Raw genomic sequence first — 15,292 nt, forward strand, 5'->3', positions numbered from 1 at the left:
TTTTTTATATTTCTCTTATCATATCATAAATACTATTAAATTTATATTTTATTTTCTCTATCTGAGGGTTAAATAATTCAATAGATGTAATCGTAACATTTTTGGGGGAATAAAGGAAGGCAAAGGTGGATTGATATGTGAATAGAGTGAGTGGGTGGGCCAAGTGGATTACAACTCAAATAAGAACACAGAGGGTGGAAGAAACAAACAAAAGGATTTGGAATTTTTGGCTTGGGAAGAAATCACAAATCAGAGATGGGGCCTAATCCATTGGGTTCGGAGCTGGACTTGAGAGCCAGCCAGTGTAGTGTGTGTGTGTGTTTACGCTACACTACACACCTTTTCAAAGGATTCTTTCTTTTTTTTTTCCTTTACACTAATGTGGAAATTTTATTTTTCAACTTTGCTGCTATTGCCACAGATGGATGGATGGATGGCTGACGATGATTCTGAAATGGTATCAGAATGCCTCGTTTCAATATCTTTGCAATTGGACAAGGAACAACTAAGTTGGAAAGGGAAGGTTTTACAGCTGTTTTGCAGGGATGTAAATAAATAAACATCACTATAAATAGTGTGGGTTAAAAAAAAATCACATAATTAGAAACCAGAAAAGAGAAGATTGTTGTTGTTGTTATTATTATTATTATTATTTCAAAACTTAAGTCTTACCTACGTACCTGATGCTGATAGGGATATGTCATATGTGCATGTGAGTTTTGCAGGAATTAATTAGTAGTAAAACCGAGAAAATAATGTACCATTGGATTCGGGGTATAATAAGTAACGTCCTTTAGCAAATTCGCGGAGGCTTGCACTTTAATTATTGTGCCTCAGTGGAAAAGGGGGTTCACATTGATGCAGCACATTGGGAGTGTGGGATTATATTTCACTTTGTTCAACCAGTTAATCCATCTATCTGTGTGAAATGTTATCATTGCCACTCTAAACAAAGGAGGAACGGAGACGCATAGGAATATAGGTGCCCCTATAAAGCCGAAGAATTGATTGAAATTTGGAAGGTAATATGACCCCACCACACTCTTGCTCACATGTAAACACAATTTTCTAATTCTACTTTTCTGAAACATTTCTTTGTATTATCTTTTCATTGAGATTTTGCTCTCACTATTACTACTACTACTACTTCAAATTATTGTGGTTGCTTGTCAGTTGAGAAAAAGATTGGGGAAGTAGTTAATTGAGGGGATCAACATGGAGGGATTCGGTGGCCAGCTCTCCTACAATCAAATACTCCGTATCAGCCTGGATTCGAGGCCATTTTGGGAGCATAAAACTGGGGTTTGTTTAATCTCATGTTATTACAAGTGTCCAATCCACAATGGGTCCAAACTGCCAACCTCATTCCTAGCATTAAAACACTTCCTTGCTTCTCTTTCTAGACCTCTTTTTTAAAAAACAAAAAACAAAAACACAAAAGTCACTAATAGTGTCGAGTTATAATTTATTGATTTTTTCATCAGATTATCATTCATAAAAAAAATGAAATTGATTTTGACTAATAATTTTCTTATATCTCAATTCCTTTAGTTAAGATAAATTTCAGGATACTTCACTTTCACATAACAATTTTATAAGAAGAAAAAAAATATTTTACTTTATAGTTTTTAATGTTTAAATCATAGAAAAACACAAAAGAAATTATGGAAGACACAATTTTATTCCTCCAATAAAAAAAATTCTACTCTTAATTTCTTAACTAGTGTCTTCAAAATACTTGTTAGTATTTGCCTACTTTGTATTATTAAATGTTACACCAAATAAATTTTCACCATCCAAGACGCATTTAAGAACCAAAAAAATGTATGTTCTAGATGGCAGTGAGTTGAGGAAAAATCAATTTTAATTTCAGAATGAATATAAAGCTACTCTTTATTGCTATGGAAAAACCACGTTTTTTTACATGATTTCTAATCACTCGCCACGATTTTGCATGTACTCAAACACACTATGAATTGGTTATGAGAAGGTCAGACCAAAGAAGAGTACAACCAAAAAGCATGGTTTTCATTTGAAACAATGCACTTTGAAGCAACAATAATGATCAAAATCCTGAATTTAGAGGTAGAGATAGCTACAATAATGATCAAAATCCTGCATTTAGAGGTAGAGATAGTGATAAATAATATGGATAAACAAGTTAAAAAGTTATGGCAGGAGCGTGGGCAAAAGGCGTGATTTGGATTGATAATATTAAGATAAAGGGTTGTGTGCGTTTGATCAATTCCATTATTTTGTACTTGGTCTCATGGGGTAGGGAGAACAATCGAGTATACTTTATTGAATCTTACAGTCCATAATCCTGTTGTACTCTAGTTTCTCACTTGGCTTATCCAAAAACGTACAAGAATTCACAATGCACTTAATTTCCATTCAAAGGATGTAGAAAGTTATACCCAATCATCCATTGGAATCTAGTTATCTGCAGGCTGTGGGGCTAGGGATTAACCAGGGAAACAATGGCTCACTGATTGTTGTTGACTTTGGCCGTAACAGCCAGCGCCGGAGAAATTAATGTTTGGTATAACTTATAAGATTATGTGATTTCAACTATAATTTTTATGAGATATATAATTATATTTATTAATTTATGTGTTAGATAGAGATAAGATTGATTAGGATGACATAATTCTGGATTATACAATATTTTTTTCTGGATAGATATGTAGAAGGAAAGGCAGAGTAAAAAATGGCCAACTTGCTAGCTGCATTAAATAGATATTATTCCTATAAATTGAATTGATCGCGTTACGTTGTCTTTCAGTATTTGGTTGCATTAAGTAGAATATCGCTCCTATAAATTGAATCAAACGAGTTATGTTGCCTTTTAACTATTTATTTATATTTTTTTTCGATACTGTCACGCCTATATTTAATCAAGTCTTTGAATACTGGGCTGGTGAAACTAAATTTTCTATTTTTATGATATATCTATTAATTTACTTTTATCATCACATCTGTAATTAATTATTATGGCATTTTAGATATGATAATATTTAGTCAAGTATTTGAATATTGAGTAGGTGAAATTAAATAATATTAACAGTAGAAATTAATATTGTCATTTTAATTATGATAAATTGATAACATAGGTATCTATTATTGGACTCTACATGTGATGATCATGATAGATTGTATTGCTCACTTAATAGTTAATGAGTGTCCGTATTCTAATCAAACTAACTATAAAACCAGTTATCTCATTAGAGAGTTTAGTTGTGAGAAAACCAAAGTCATAATTGAGAGAGCAATTTTCTCTCATTTGTTATTTTATATGGGATTTAAAATCATATTTAATTAAAAATGCGTTTAAAAACTGCATGACAATAAAATACTATTTTAAAAACTAAACACCTTGAGAAAATATACAGTAACTAGTCTTTTTCTAAAAATATAGTAATTTTTTGAGAAATGTATCATAAATCAACAGTTAACAAAACTTATCGGAAGGTACAATTAAGGATCAATAATCAGTTGTCTAATTTTATTTAGGTTTTGCAGAGAAGTGAACTGACCACTCTGAATCGCGGAGTCCCAAGCGACTAGTTAATGCTGTTAATTGTTACTACTGATAAATACTGTATCTAATACGTAAATTAGTTTAATGTTGAAGATTGTGGAGATCAGAATCATTTTTGGGGTTTGTTTATCTGATAGGCTCTGACCCATCGTTGAATGGTAAATTGGCAATTGGTACGTTACTCTACAGTCATAATAAGATGCCAAATTGACATGAACATGGATAGTTTGCAAGTACAGGTTGCAAGTAAAGTTAAAAGGTCTCCCATTACGTAAAGCAAACTCTCTCTATGTCACAGCTCTTGTTGCCGTACAAATTTCACCATCACGTAAAACCAGAAGATGGTTACAGAACAGAGACCACAGTCACGCAGTCATGAGTGCCTGCGTCTCATCAGTTCTGTCCACCGTACAATTTGTTCATTCCTATGCAAAATCAAACAGTTTTATGATTAATACCGACGATACATTGAATGGAACCTTGTTGTCCCTATTTCTCTAATAGTATATGAACATAAGTTAATAATTAATATAAGTATTAAGGATTTGTATTTTTTAATGAAATCATTTAAGTTTTAAATTTAATTGGTCTTGGATGGATATGTAATAAATATTATTGAAAAAGAATACATATTTTATGTGTTATTATATTTTTTAACGAAAATTAATCGTCATCACTAATAAAACTATTATATATCAATATGATAAAAATATATTTCTCTAATCTCTACCAAATCTGCTATCGATTTTAATAATTTCTCTTGCTGATAAATTTCATAAGTAATTGCAATAAGGGAAAAATAAAGCATAATAAATACATGATTAAGATATAACTTTAGTGACTTATTATCATCTTGTATTTTTTTAAGCAAATGAGGCACTACTTGTGATCTGTTTACTCAATTAGTAAGTTTCATTTTGCTTAATTTTTTTTTATAAGAAACAAATATTATCAATATGTTCAAACTCAGTTAATTAAATATATTTTATTCAATTCTTACGAATAAAAACGATAAAAAAAAATATTTTAATCATGGACAACCAAGGAAGATTACATATAAAAAATATTTATTTGTATATTTTATCACCTAAGTATTATTATTTTACAAATTTTATCATCCAAACTTTTCCATTAGTTTTATCGTCTAAATTTTTAGTTTTTGTGCATTTTCCTGATGTTAACGAATCAGTAAAAAATTTAACGAAAAACAAAAAAATTATTTTATTTTATTTAAAAAATTGAAACAACATCATTTTATAACCATCATGACAGTAAAATGTCCAAAAAAATTTAAAAAACTGAAGTGAAAATTAAAAACATGTGTAGCAAAATTAAAAAAAAAAACAGGTATTAAAATTAGCAAGATGATATATAGATGGTAAAATGTGTAATAAAGTAAAAAAAATATATATATAATGAAAGGTTAGAAGGTACAACTTTACAAGTTTTGTTTGTCTGACAGAGTAACAATAAATGGTTCGATTAAATTGAGTTTAATTGGCTGAGAAAAAAAAATTGAGTTTAATTGCTATATATATTGATAGTTAATTTTTTATATTGTTAATAAATCACAATTCATTCATCTAAATTTTTTATTTTATACATTTTTATCAATGTTAACTTATTCCTAAAAAAAAATAAAAAACAAACAAATTTTTTTATTTTTTTAGTAAAAAATTAAAAGATATCGTTTCCTAACCATCATGGTAGTAAAATGTATAAAAATTAAAAAATTGAAGTGAAAATTAAAATACTTTTGTAGTAAAATTCGTAAAAAAAAAACTTAGGTGTTAAAATCCGTAAAATCATGATATTTAGATAGTAAAATGTGTAATAAAGTTTAAAAATTATAAAGAAAGGTTAGAAGGTACAACTTTACAAGATTTTTGTTTAACAAAGCGACAATAAATGATTTAATTAAATTAAGCTTAATTGCTATACATTGATAGTGTGAAGTTTTGTATATTGTTAATCAATCATAATTCATTCATAAAATGTGTGACTTTTACATATTGTTTGGTTCTACGGAAGGGATGGGATTTTTTTTTTAAAACTGATTCAAATTTTAGGAAATGATGAAAGGAAAATGGAAGGGGGCAAAATTCATCTTCATCTATCTTTGCTCTCCTCTAATATTGGAGACCTGGAGGGGAGAGGAAGAGGAATATGACTTAAAACATTTCAATTGAAATGAACAAAATATGTCTGCTTATATTTTGAAATTACAAATTATTAGGATATAAAAGTAATTTACAAAAAAAATATCTTTCCTCTCTTTGTGAGTCAAATAAAAAAAATCACTTGTCTCCCTCCATTACAATATCTTTTATTCTTCAATTAACTAAACATAATGTCCAATCAAAATAAGTATTTATTCTTTTTTTTTCACATTTAGAGATTAGAACCAGAATATTTAGTCAAAACTAGAAGCCATGTAGGAATAGGAACACAATTGAACCTATATCATGCTTGTAGGAAAAATGAACTAAACCGTGTTTGACTAAGGTTTTCGCAGCTTAATTGGTCTCTTTAAAAGTGTGTTGCCATTAGAGGCATCTCCATGACAAGAAAACTTAAATTGACAACATAAAAAGTCTTTAGTGCTTGTTGTTTTAACACACGTGAAAGGAAATATGCCTTTATCCAAAATTTCCGATTTTCCATTATTGAAAATGCAAGGAGTTGAAACCAGACAATTTACACTGCAACTCACATGACCCGATCTTATGTGTGCCAGTTTACTTCTACTTATAACTTGTTTTAATCCTCTTAAAAATATGTTTATATATTTTTTTGACTGAAAAATATGTTATATATACATACATATATATATATATATATATATATACACACACACACTTTAAAATAGACATAGCGAAATACACCTTTTTAAACCAAACTTAGAAATTTTCAGTTCCGTGTTTTTCATTGCCTTTCACTATTGACGAATAATAAGACGGGATAAGATTGTAAGAATAACTTACTTGTTTCTTCCTTTTATTTTATTTTTATTGAAGAATAGTCACCAAGAATTGTAGCCACCTTCCATTCTCTCTTACTTTAGAGATGCTTTATTTCTTTCCATTAACCGAAAATGAAAGGAATAAACTTCTGTATGAAATTTCAACTGATATATTTTTCTTCTGAATAACATACACTTCATTCCAAATTAACTTTTTTTAAAAACTTTTAACACCGAAGGAAAAGGCAATGAAAGATATACAAACTTGAATATTTGAATGTACGACTTTACGGAATGTTGCCAAAAACTTAATTCCAAACTATCATTATGCTAATTTGGTTCTTTCCTTGTACATTTTCGTAAAGATATTAAACTTTAAAAGAAAACAAGTAATCATCTAGAAGATTTGTCAATCTAGACTTTTTTATGATAAGTTCGAGGTTGGACCACCCTATCCCTTGTTACTATTCTTACTGGTTAAATAAATGAGAAATTTAGTTAGTAAGAAAAAACAGTAATAGCATGTACGTATCCTTTTGAGGTTTTTATTTTTTTCATCAAAGGAAGTTGTGGTATTTGTGCTGGAATTCACCATGACCCAATACAGATACTATAAATTGTTCACCAATAACATTCTTATATTTGAGATATGAGTCTGATCCATGCAAATTAATTTTTTTAGGCATATAGTACCCTTTTGGTAAATATACGTCTCTCTGAGCCCCTTTATGATTCAAAGTAATTAAGCTCACTAGTTTTTCTCCCTTTAATATATATCCGTTGAAATTCAGTCTTATCAAACTGCGTATAGCTACTTAGCTAGGTTAAGAAAGTGAAATGATGATACCGTAAGAAGAATCTATACAGCATGCCAACTAAATATATATTATTTGACCCTACATACGAACTTATATAGGATGGAAGGCTTATCGTAAAAATTTGGATTGATGGCGTGTTCAATTTCTATCCACGACCATGCACGTATAGATGAGACTAGAAATTGGAACATCCATCTATGTAAAAAAAATAGAGATAATTGATGGTGATGTTTTTTTAATCCATAAATATTAGTTAATTAATTTTACTAAAAATATCAGTTAAAAAATTTAAATCTATAACTTTTTTCCGACTTTTTTCTTTTTTCATATTTCTCTAACTACCGTACTAAAACAAGGATTCTATTTACTAGTGTTATTTGATTTGATCCCTCGTATTACATCCACGCGCGGTCCGTACCATCTTTTTACGTCCATTATGAACCAAAGTGTCTCAGCATTAACCCACTATCATCTCTTAAATTTATTCATAATCATATGCGACAAAGATGAAAAATTGAAAACTACTCTGAAAGGAAATTTGCTGGCTACAGCTTTACAATGATTTGTTGGCGTCCCTCTCCACTTTTTTCTAAGTTTCAATCAAAAGTGAAATGAGTAAATATTAGCAGTAACTGTTGAAAGGATAGGGCAACTAGTCCACACACTAACAACGCCGCCACCAATCTATATATAGGGAAACAATGAATGCTCTAATGTCTCAATCTTAACCTACTAAACCTAATTATTTAAGCTTTTCTGAGTTTTTTCGGTTACGAGATTCCAACATTTATATGATTATTGTCGGATTGGACGTGACTAACGAATTGCATTGCAAATGGGTTTTCATTTTAAAGAAAACACAGCTAGATCAAGAAAGAAGCAACACGAACCATGTAACAATTTGTTGGCCCAGCAACAAACCTATCATGATTGGCCTAATCAATGGACTCACCTATTTACTTTGGGAATGTGAGTTGCCAAGTCATTGTTAACAGAGTAATATTATGTACACCACTATTTTAATACACATATACTTGCTACGGTTACTTAAATAGATATATGTCCAAGTGTCTCACGTGGATTCTTTTACGTTAATCAATAATTGAAAGGCCCAGTTGTCACAAAAGAGCTGCACTCTGGAGCATTGTGGATAAGACCAATGTAGGAGGATGCCGTCATTCATTCTAGGTAAACTAACAAAAAAAGTTCTTAAAAGAACGAGTTTAAAATATTCAAGTAAAAGTGTGTTCTTACATTTAGACTAAAAATTAATAATAAATAGAACTAAAGCATCACACTTTTGATGTCATTATTTATTATTTAATTTATTAAAATAAATCCTATAAAAAAGTAATTATCATTTTTTTCCTCTTTTTCTTATCAATGGAGAGAGGTTGAAGAGAATACTATCACATGCTAAACTCTTAGTATTGTGAAGGGCTAAAAAGAGACAAAGAACATCAAATGGGAATTAAAAAAAAAATCTCGTAATTCGTATGAAATAACATCATTGAAATTTTGGTTTTTTAACCGAATATGATGTGATTCATGCAAATAACCTTACCCAGTGAAATAAAACTACTGATGTTGCCATCCCATCAATGATTCCATTAGTTTTATGAGGTAAAAAATGAATTATTTATAAAGTCACACGTAAAAATTTGTTCACCCTTAATTTTCACGTTTTGGTCTACTCAGACTCTGCCTAAATCCCCTTCTCTCCTTCAGGCTTCAGCAGAACACAGTACGGAGCAGGATTGACACAGGTAGAGCACTTATGGTGTATTTGATATGAAGGGAATTTTTTTTTTAAAAAAAAAGATGGAAAAGGATAGAGAAGAAAATAAATAAATGAATAGAATAGAAATAACGTGAAAATGCGCGTTTAATTTTAGAGAAATAAGAAAGAAATATCAAAGAGAGAAATAAGAAAAAAAAATTGTCTGACAATCAATTATCATACTCAAAAGTACATTGTTTTTCTATATTAAAAAAACCCACTGTTTTTGCTGTATTAATTAATCAATTTTACTATGAAAACCAATTGTTTGCGGTTTGTTTACAACCACCACAAAATTAAAGTTTTTAATGCTTAAAAAACGCCACAAAATATCACTCACTTTGCCGATCATTGTTCATTACCAGTGTTTGCAGAGAAACAAAAAAAATGCAAAAAGCCACAGTTATTTGTTTATTTTTCTCCTTTTTTTTCTGACTACTAAACACTTTTCCTTTTCTCACCTATTTTCTCTCTTTATTTCTGCGACACCAACAGAAGTGTTACTCAATCATCAGTGTAGTCTCACATTTTTGGGACCAAAAGTAAAAACTAAGAAAGAAAACCCTAAACAACCAATTTCATAAATAATTCATCAACAAAAAATTTCATAAATTTATAAATTCAATCATAAAAAAAATAATACACAAAATTCTAATATATTAAAAAGTTAATCAAAATGAAGTTAATAATTTTTTTTTAGATTTTTTAAAAGTTATGGGATCCCTCAAAATGGAAATCCTAAACGGCTGATCATCTTGTGTGTGTGTCCGAGATGACACTGAATCATATTCCACAGAGTGATCAAAACAATTCTGTTGACTATAGCGAGATGAATTCGGTTGCTGATTATCTTGCAAATGAAGCCCATAATTATGAGGTAGGTATTCATATTGTTGATCACCCTCCGGCCGAGTGTAGGCTACTGCTAGCTGAAGATGTTGGAGGGATATCTTTGCCCCTTTCTGTTGGTGTGTAATTGGGGTGTTTTACCCCTCCTCAAAAGAAAGAAAAAATAAAAATTGAATTTAATATGCACTTAACTCCAGCACAGAGTTTGGTCACTAGTCAAGTTTGGAAACGTTATTAAGAGAATTAGCAGTCAGACATCCGTGCAGTCCATGCAACAGAAATATTAAATTGTAAACCCACGGAAGTAAACAGTATCCGAAAAGTTCAAAAATCCTTCATACGCATCATTAATGCCTTACAACTCACGTGTCTTTTTAGGTGGCAGAGTCAAAGAACAAGTGTAGAAAACAAATGAAGCCAAATATAATAAAATGAAACCTATTAAAACGTGAGGTGATATGTTTTATAGGAGTATTGACATATTTTGCAAAGTTATCAGCATGACGCTAAAAATAAAAATAAAAATAAAAGCGCATATTACACTCATCCCTAGGTTTAATAAAATTCAACTCAATATCCCTCCCTTTTTTTTTCCTGCACAAACCTCCCTTAATTTATACTACAACACAACACCATATATATTTTCCGTTAACAGAAACCTCTCTTGTGTTCCTTTTTTTACTAGGCGACCTCTCTTGTGTTCTTATGTGGTTATATAAATCAAGGGAGATCAAAGTAATATTAAAAAAAAAAAAAAAGGAGATATGTCAAGTGTACGCTCATTAGACCTAACATAAGGGGTATCAGTGTAATTTTTTCCCCAAAATAAAATAATCCATTTGTTCAATTTCTTTCTTTCTTTGGATCCTTCAATCCTATCAGTATTCCCATTCACACATTAAATAATACATAATAGAAAGAGAAACAATACTTATGTAGCAAGTTTGATCCCACCATATACTTTCCACGTAATATTATACAACTGTTTGTCTTCAAATATATCTAACCAAATTTTAAACAGAAAAAAGGAGGGGCAGAAAAGAATTAAAAAAAAATGGTTGATCATCAAACAAAAATTCCTATTTAGAAGCAGATTCCAGGTGGTTATCGTAATAAAGAAATCAGAAGCATTGATGCATTTAGTCAATGGCAATGATGAGAAAACCAACAGATACATACATGAGAAAAACTGGGTAGAGTGCAAGAGCTTTTCTCCTGGGGTTGACTGCAGAACTCATGAAAGGATATGCAGCCCAAGAGCTCCAAGCCAATGTCACACACACAACAACCACTTTCACTATGACATTGTCCTTCAACATACAAATTAATGCACCGACGTCCAGAGGGAACAAGCAATAACCCAACAGACTCAGACTCTGAAAGAAAATAATGTGTCCACCCTGAAATTTTGAAGAGATGAAGACAGTCAAATATTTGCCCTCATTCATCAAAGTATACTGTTGAGAATGGTTAGGTACACCACCCTTCAGCATCACACAAACAGTTTGACGCTCAAAATATGACTAGATGAAGAGAGAGAAAGAGGCTATTACCAGAAGAAGTACGTTCAATGTCAAAATTACAGCGCCAGCAGCAAGTAAAGCAAATGCAACAGCAAAAACCTCAGACTGAGACACAATCAGATAGAAAGATGTTAGAAAAAAATATGGCATTCACCAAATCACTTAGTTATACAACACATGCAAACTACAAAATCCAGTGCACAAGGTTCCCACCTAATGAGGTTTGGGGAAGGTAGATGTACACAACCTTATTTCCGAGTCTATTTCTAGGGGATCCAAACCCATAATAACCTATCTAGGTCACAAGGCAGCAACCTTACCATTGCGCCAAGACTCACTCTCATCATGCAAACTACAACGCAGGCAAAAAGAAAAGTATAGACTAGAGAGCCACCAAAGTGAGTAGAACATAGTACAAAGGACCAAGTAGTGGACTAAGAAATTTGAACCCCTGATAATATTTAGTTTACACACACAATAACCATCAATCTAGGAGCAATAATAATATAGTAATGAAGCCAAAAAAAAAAAAAGATGATGGTGAAATTAATAGAAAAAGAACATAATAAATTAGATAATAAAAAAAAATAGTAGAATGTGAAGTCTAAAGGAAGAAGAAAGAATGCAACACAGGATAAAAAATAGTCCAATAATGTGTGAAGGAATAGAGATCAAAACAGAAGTTTTTGAGAAATAATTTACCCAAAAAAGCCCAAACAATGATTTTCCAGGGTAAATATCGGTTTTTGAAGCCTATATCATGGTAGTGGCATTATAGCACACAAAAAGGCACTATTTTGGCCACTAATGAAAACCGCTCAGCTATTAATTCCATAGTGGCACAAGGATGCTCTGCTATCCTGCTGTAGCACCCTATTGATTACTATGACATGCAGAAGAGAGATAGATTCTGTTGAAAGATGCAATTAGGAGTAGAACATAGTACAAAAAAGGACCAAGGGAGTGGACTAAAACATTTGAACCCCTGATACAAAGTTAACTGCTAGCTTCCATGCCATTTGCTCCCTGGCAAGCTCAGTAACCCAAAGCTATGAGTACCTCAGCTCTTCAGGGAATTTCAAATGAAAACTCTCACTCAGAGTACTTGCAGTTGATTGTTTATGAAAAAATAGTAAAAGAAATGGCATCCACTTAGATAACTTGTATCTTTGCAAAAGATTGAAAAATGCAAAGTTCAAATAAGTTTGCAAACTTGAAGGAATTTAAAGTAAGACAAAGTTTTATAAAAGATAAGAAAAACAAATCTTCTAGAAATCTAAACTAAAATTAATACATAAGCAGATGATAAAAAAGAAGACAAGGCTTTAACTTCTCTATTTTAAAAATCAATATGTTCCAATATTCCAATCCCTATGGTATAAACACACATGGATAAATAATCAATATATATTAAGGGCTGACAATATATGAAGAACTAAATGCCAAAACACAAATTTAAGACCAATCCCAGCAAGAAATTCAATTCTATATGTGATGAGATGAAACTGAGGATAACTAACAACATGGTTATCAGTATCGTATGATTCGCAATACAATACGTTATGATTCTTCAGCTTGGCAATACGAATTGTAGATTGAATCGATTTTGTGCTTGAATCGCACATGAATTGCACGAATCACAATGAATCATGTTAATCGCATGTTGCACACAAATCTTGCGATTCTTCTGCAGCAGGTTGCAGAACCTTGCCATCCAATGGCCGTCACATCACACCTGGCCGTCGTGGTTGGAGTGGTGCTTTTTGTGGCCAAAAATCACAGGAAATGCGGCCAGAGAAGGCAAAGCACGTCACACTGCAGTTCTACACCTTCTGTTCCACTCATGGCTGCACTTGCTGTTAGTGGATCAGAGAAGAGATGACGGAATTCATAACCCTAACCCTAAACAACAGAGTACTCTTTTTTTCACTTTAGCAACTTAGACAAAGACCATCTCACCATCAGTTATTGGATCATTTTATTCATACGTGACTCTAATCTCTTAATCAATGTATAGAAAAAAATAATAGTCAAATCCATTTTTATTATAATCAAGTTTTATTTTCTAATCAAATTTAGCTAAAGATATTTTCTAATCAAAATATTTTGGAAATAAAATAAAACTATTTTGAAGCTTATATATGTATAGATTTTTCATATTTTTCTTTATGTTAAAATGTTCCTAGAGTTATGTTTCTTAATTATAGATCATGAATCTGATGATTCACTATACAATTCAATTTGCGATTCAGAAAATAGGCCTACAGATTCATGATTAGAATCCCAAATCTACAACCATGATTAACAATATATAATTTGGAAACTTGAAGCAGAACGATTTAGGAAAACACTTTCTAGAAATGGTGCTCCAGACAACATAAGTTGTACATGTGCAGCAAACCAACGGACACAAACTCTGGTTAGAAAAATGTCAAACCAATGGCACCATGAATCCTAGCAGGCAGAATCAGAACCATCAACTTAATTTTGAAAGGATAAACCACCATCGAATTCTGTAATGTAATGCAGAAATAATGTAACAAAAAGAAACAAGCAAAGTACAGCGAAGAAACCAGCCAGGACAGATCAGAAACAGCATTTAGGCATTGTACATATATACATTCACTCACTAATTTCATTTTATGTTTCTACCATACATATGCAATCACGGACCGCAGAAAGGAAAGACCAAGCGATCGTTGCACACATTCACAATAAGTAACGATAAAGAGCAAGCACACTGTCAAACCCCTAAGTGAATTTGAAGTTCCTAACCTAGGATTTTTGACAGACAGAGAAATTTGAGCTGAAGTAGCCACTAACAAGGTCAATACCTAACAGTAGATCAGCTGAGAGACGCAGATCAGCAAATCGTAACAGATCAGGAAAGTAAGGTTTTCGATCTGAATAGAAAAACCTAATAATGAATTAGGAAATACCTTTTTGACAGAGGCAGACCAAGAGAGGGTGAGGCCGAGGAAGACAATGAAGAAGAAAGGGCCCCACAGATCCCAATCCCTGAGGGCCTTACCGGGGTCCTCGCGGAAAGGGTTGGGGAACACAACGAGCTTCAGATTGCTCACGATTCTCGAGAGATCGCGCTTCACGGTGTCCCAGACGGGCTCAGTGAGCGTGTTGGGGGCGGAGCCGAACCCGGAGGAGGAGATGTCGGCGCGCGGCGGGGGAGGGGGCGGAGGGACGGCGGAGACGGAGGATTTAGGGAGGGGTGGCGGTGGAGGGAGGTTGGAGGAGATGAAGGGGGAAGGGGCGGCGGAGACGGAGACGGGGATGGAGGCGCGTGGGGGACTGGGAGGTCTCGCCGAAGGGACTGATTGGTGAACGCTGGCATTGATGAGGTTCTCGATCTCGTCAATGTCGGATTGGGAAGATGGGTGAAGGGGTATGGTATCGCTGTGCGACATTTTTCACACCCAACCAGGATCACTCCACTACTTCTTCTTCTTCCTTTGGTCTCCTTAACTTACCTTGCGTGTTCATATAAACTATTCTTATGTTATGTTATTATTCATATAAAATTGAAAGCAAACTAACTTCAAGGAACGCAATCATGCATTTAACGCGTATTTAGATCTAATGGTAAAAGATTTTATTCTAATACTACAAACTCAGAAAATAATAAATTTTTGTAAGTTTGTCATTAAGATTAATTTTAGAGTTTATTGTTACTAAAAACTTGTGAATTATATTGCATTATATTAATGAGTTATTATATTTTTAATGTATATTGAATCACTAAAAGATTATTGTATTTTTTAATGTATGAACTATATTTACAAACATCCTTTTTTTTTACTGAAC

General features: G+C 32.1%; 1 protein-coding gene across 1 annotated transcript; it reads right to left on the minus strand.

Annotated features, from left to right (window-relative positions):
* Positions 1–10,881: 10,881 nt before the first annotated feature.
* On the minus strand, positions 10,882–15,047 carry LOC100796840 (protein YIP4a). The gene is made up of 3 exons (XM_003549434.5): positions 14,413–15,047; positions 11,504–11,578; positions 10,882–11,350 (listed from the first exon to the last, which is right to left on the minus strand). The coding sequence occupies exons 1-3, from the start codon at positions 14,893–14,895 to the stop codon at positions 11,090–11,092; spliced, it is 819 nt and encodes a 272-aa protein (XP_003549482.1). The 5' UTR covers positions 14,896–15,047; the 3' UTR covers positions 10,882–11,089.
* Positions 15,048–15,292: the final 245 nt, after the last annotated feature.

Source organism: Glycine max, chromosome 17 (assembly GCF_000004515.6).
Source record: "Glycine max cultivar Williams 82 chromosome 17, Glycine_max_v4.0, whole genome shotgun sequence".
In the NCBI taxonomy this organism is placed as follows: Eukaryota; Viridiplantae; Streptophyta; class Magnoliopsida; order Fabales; family Fabaceae; genus Glycine; species Glycine max.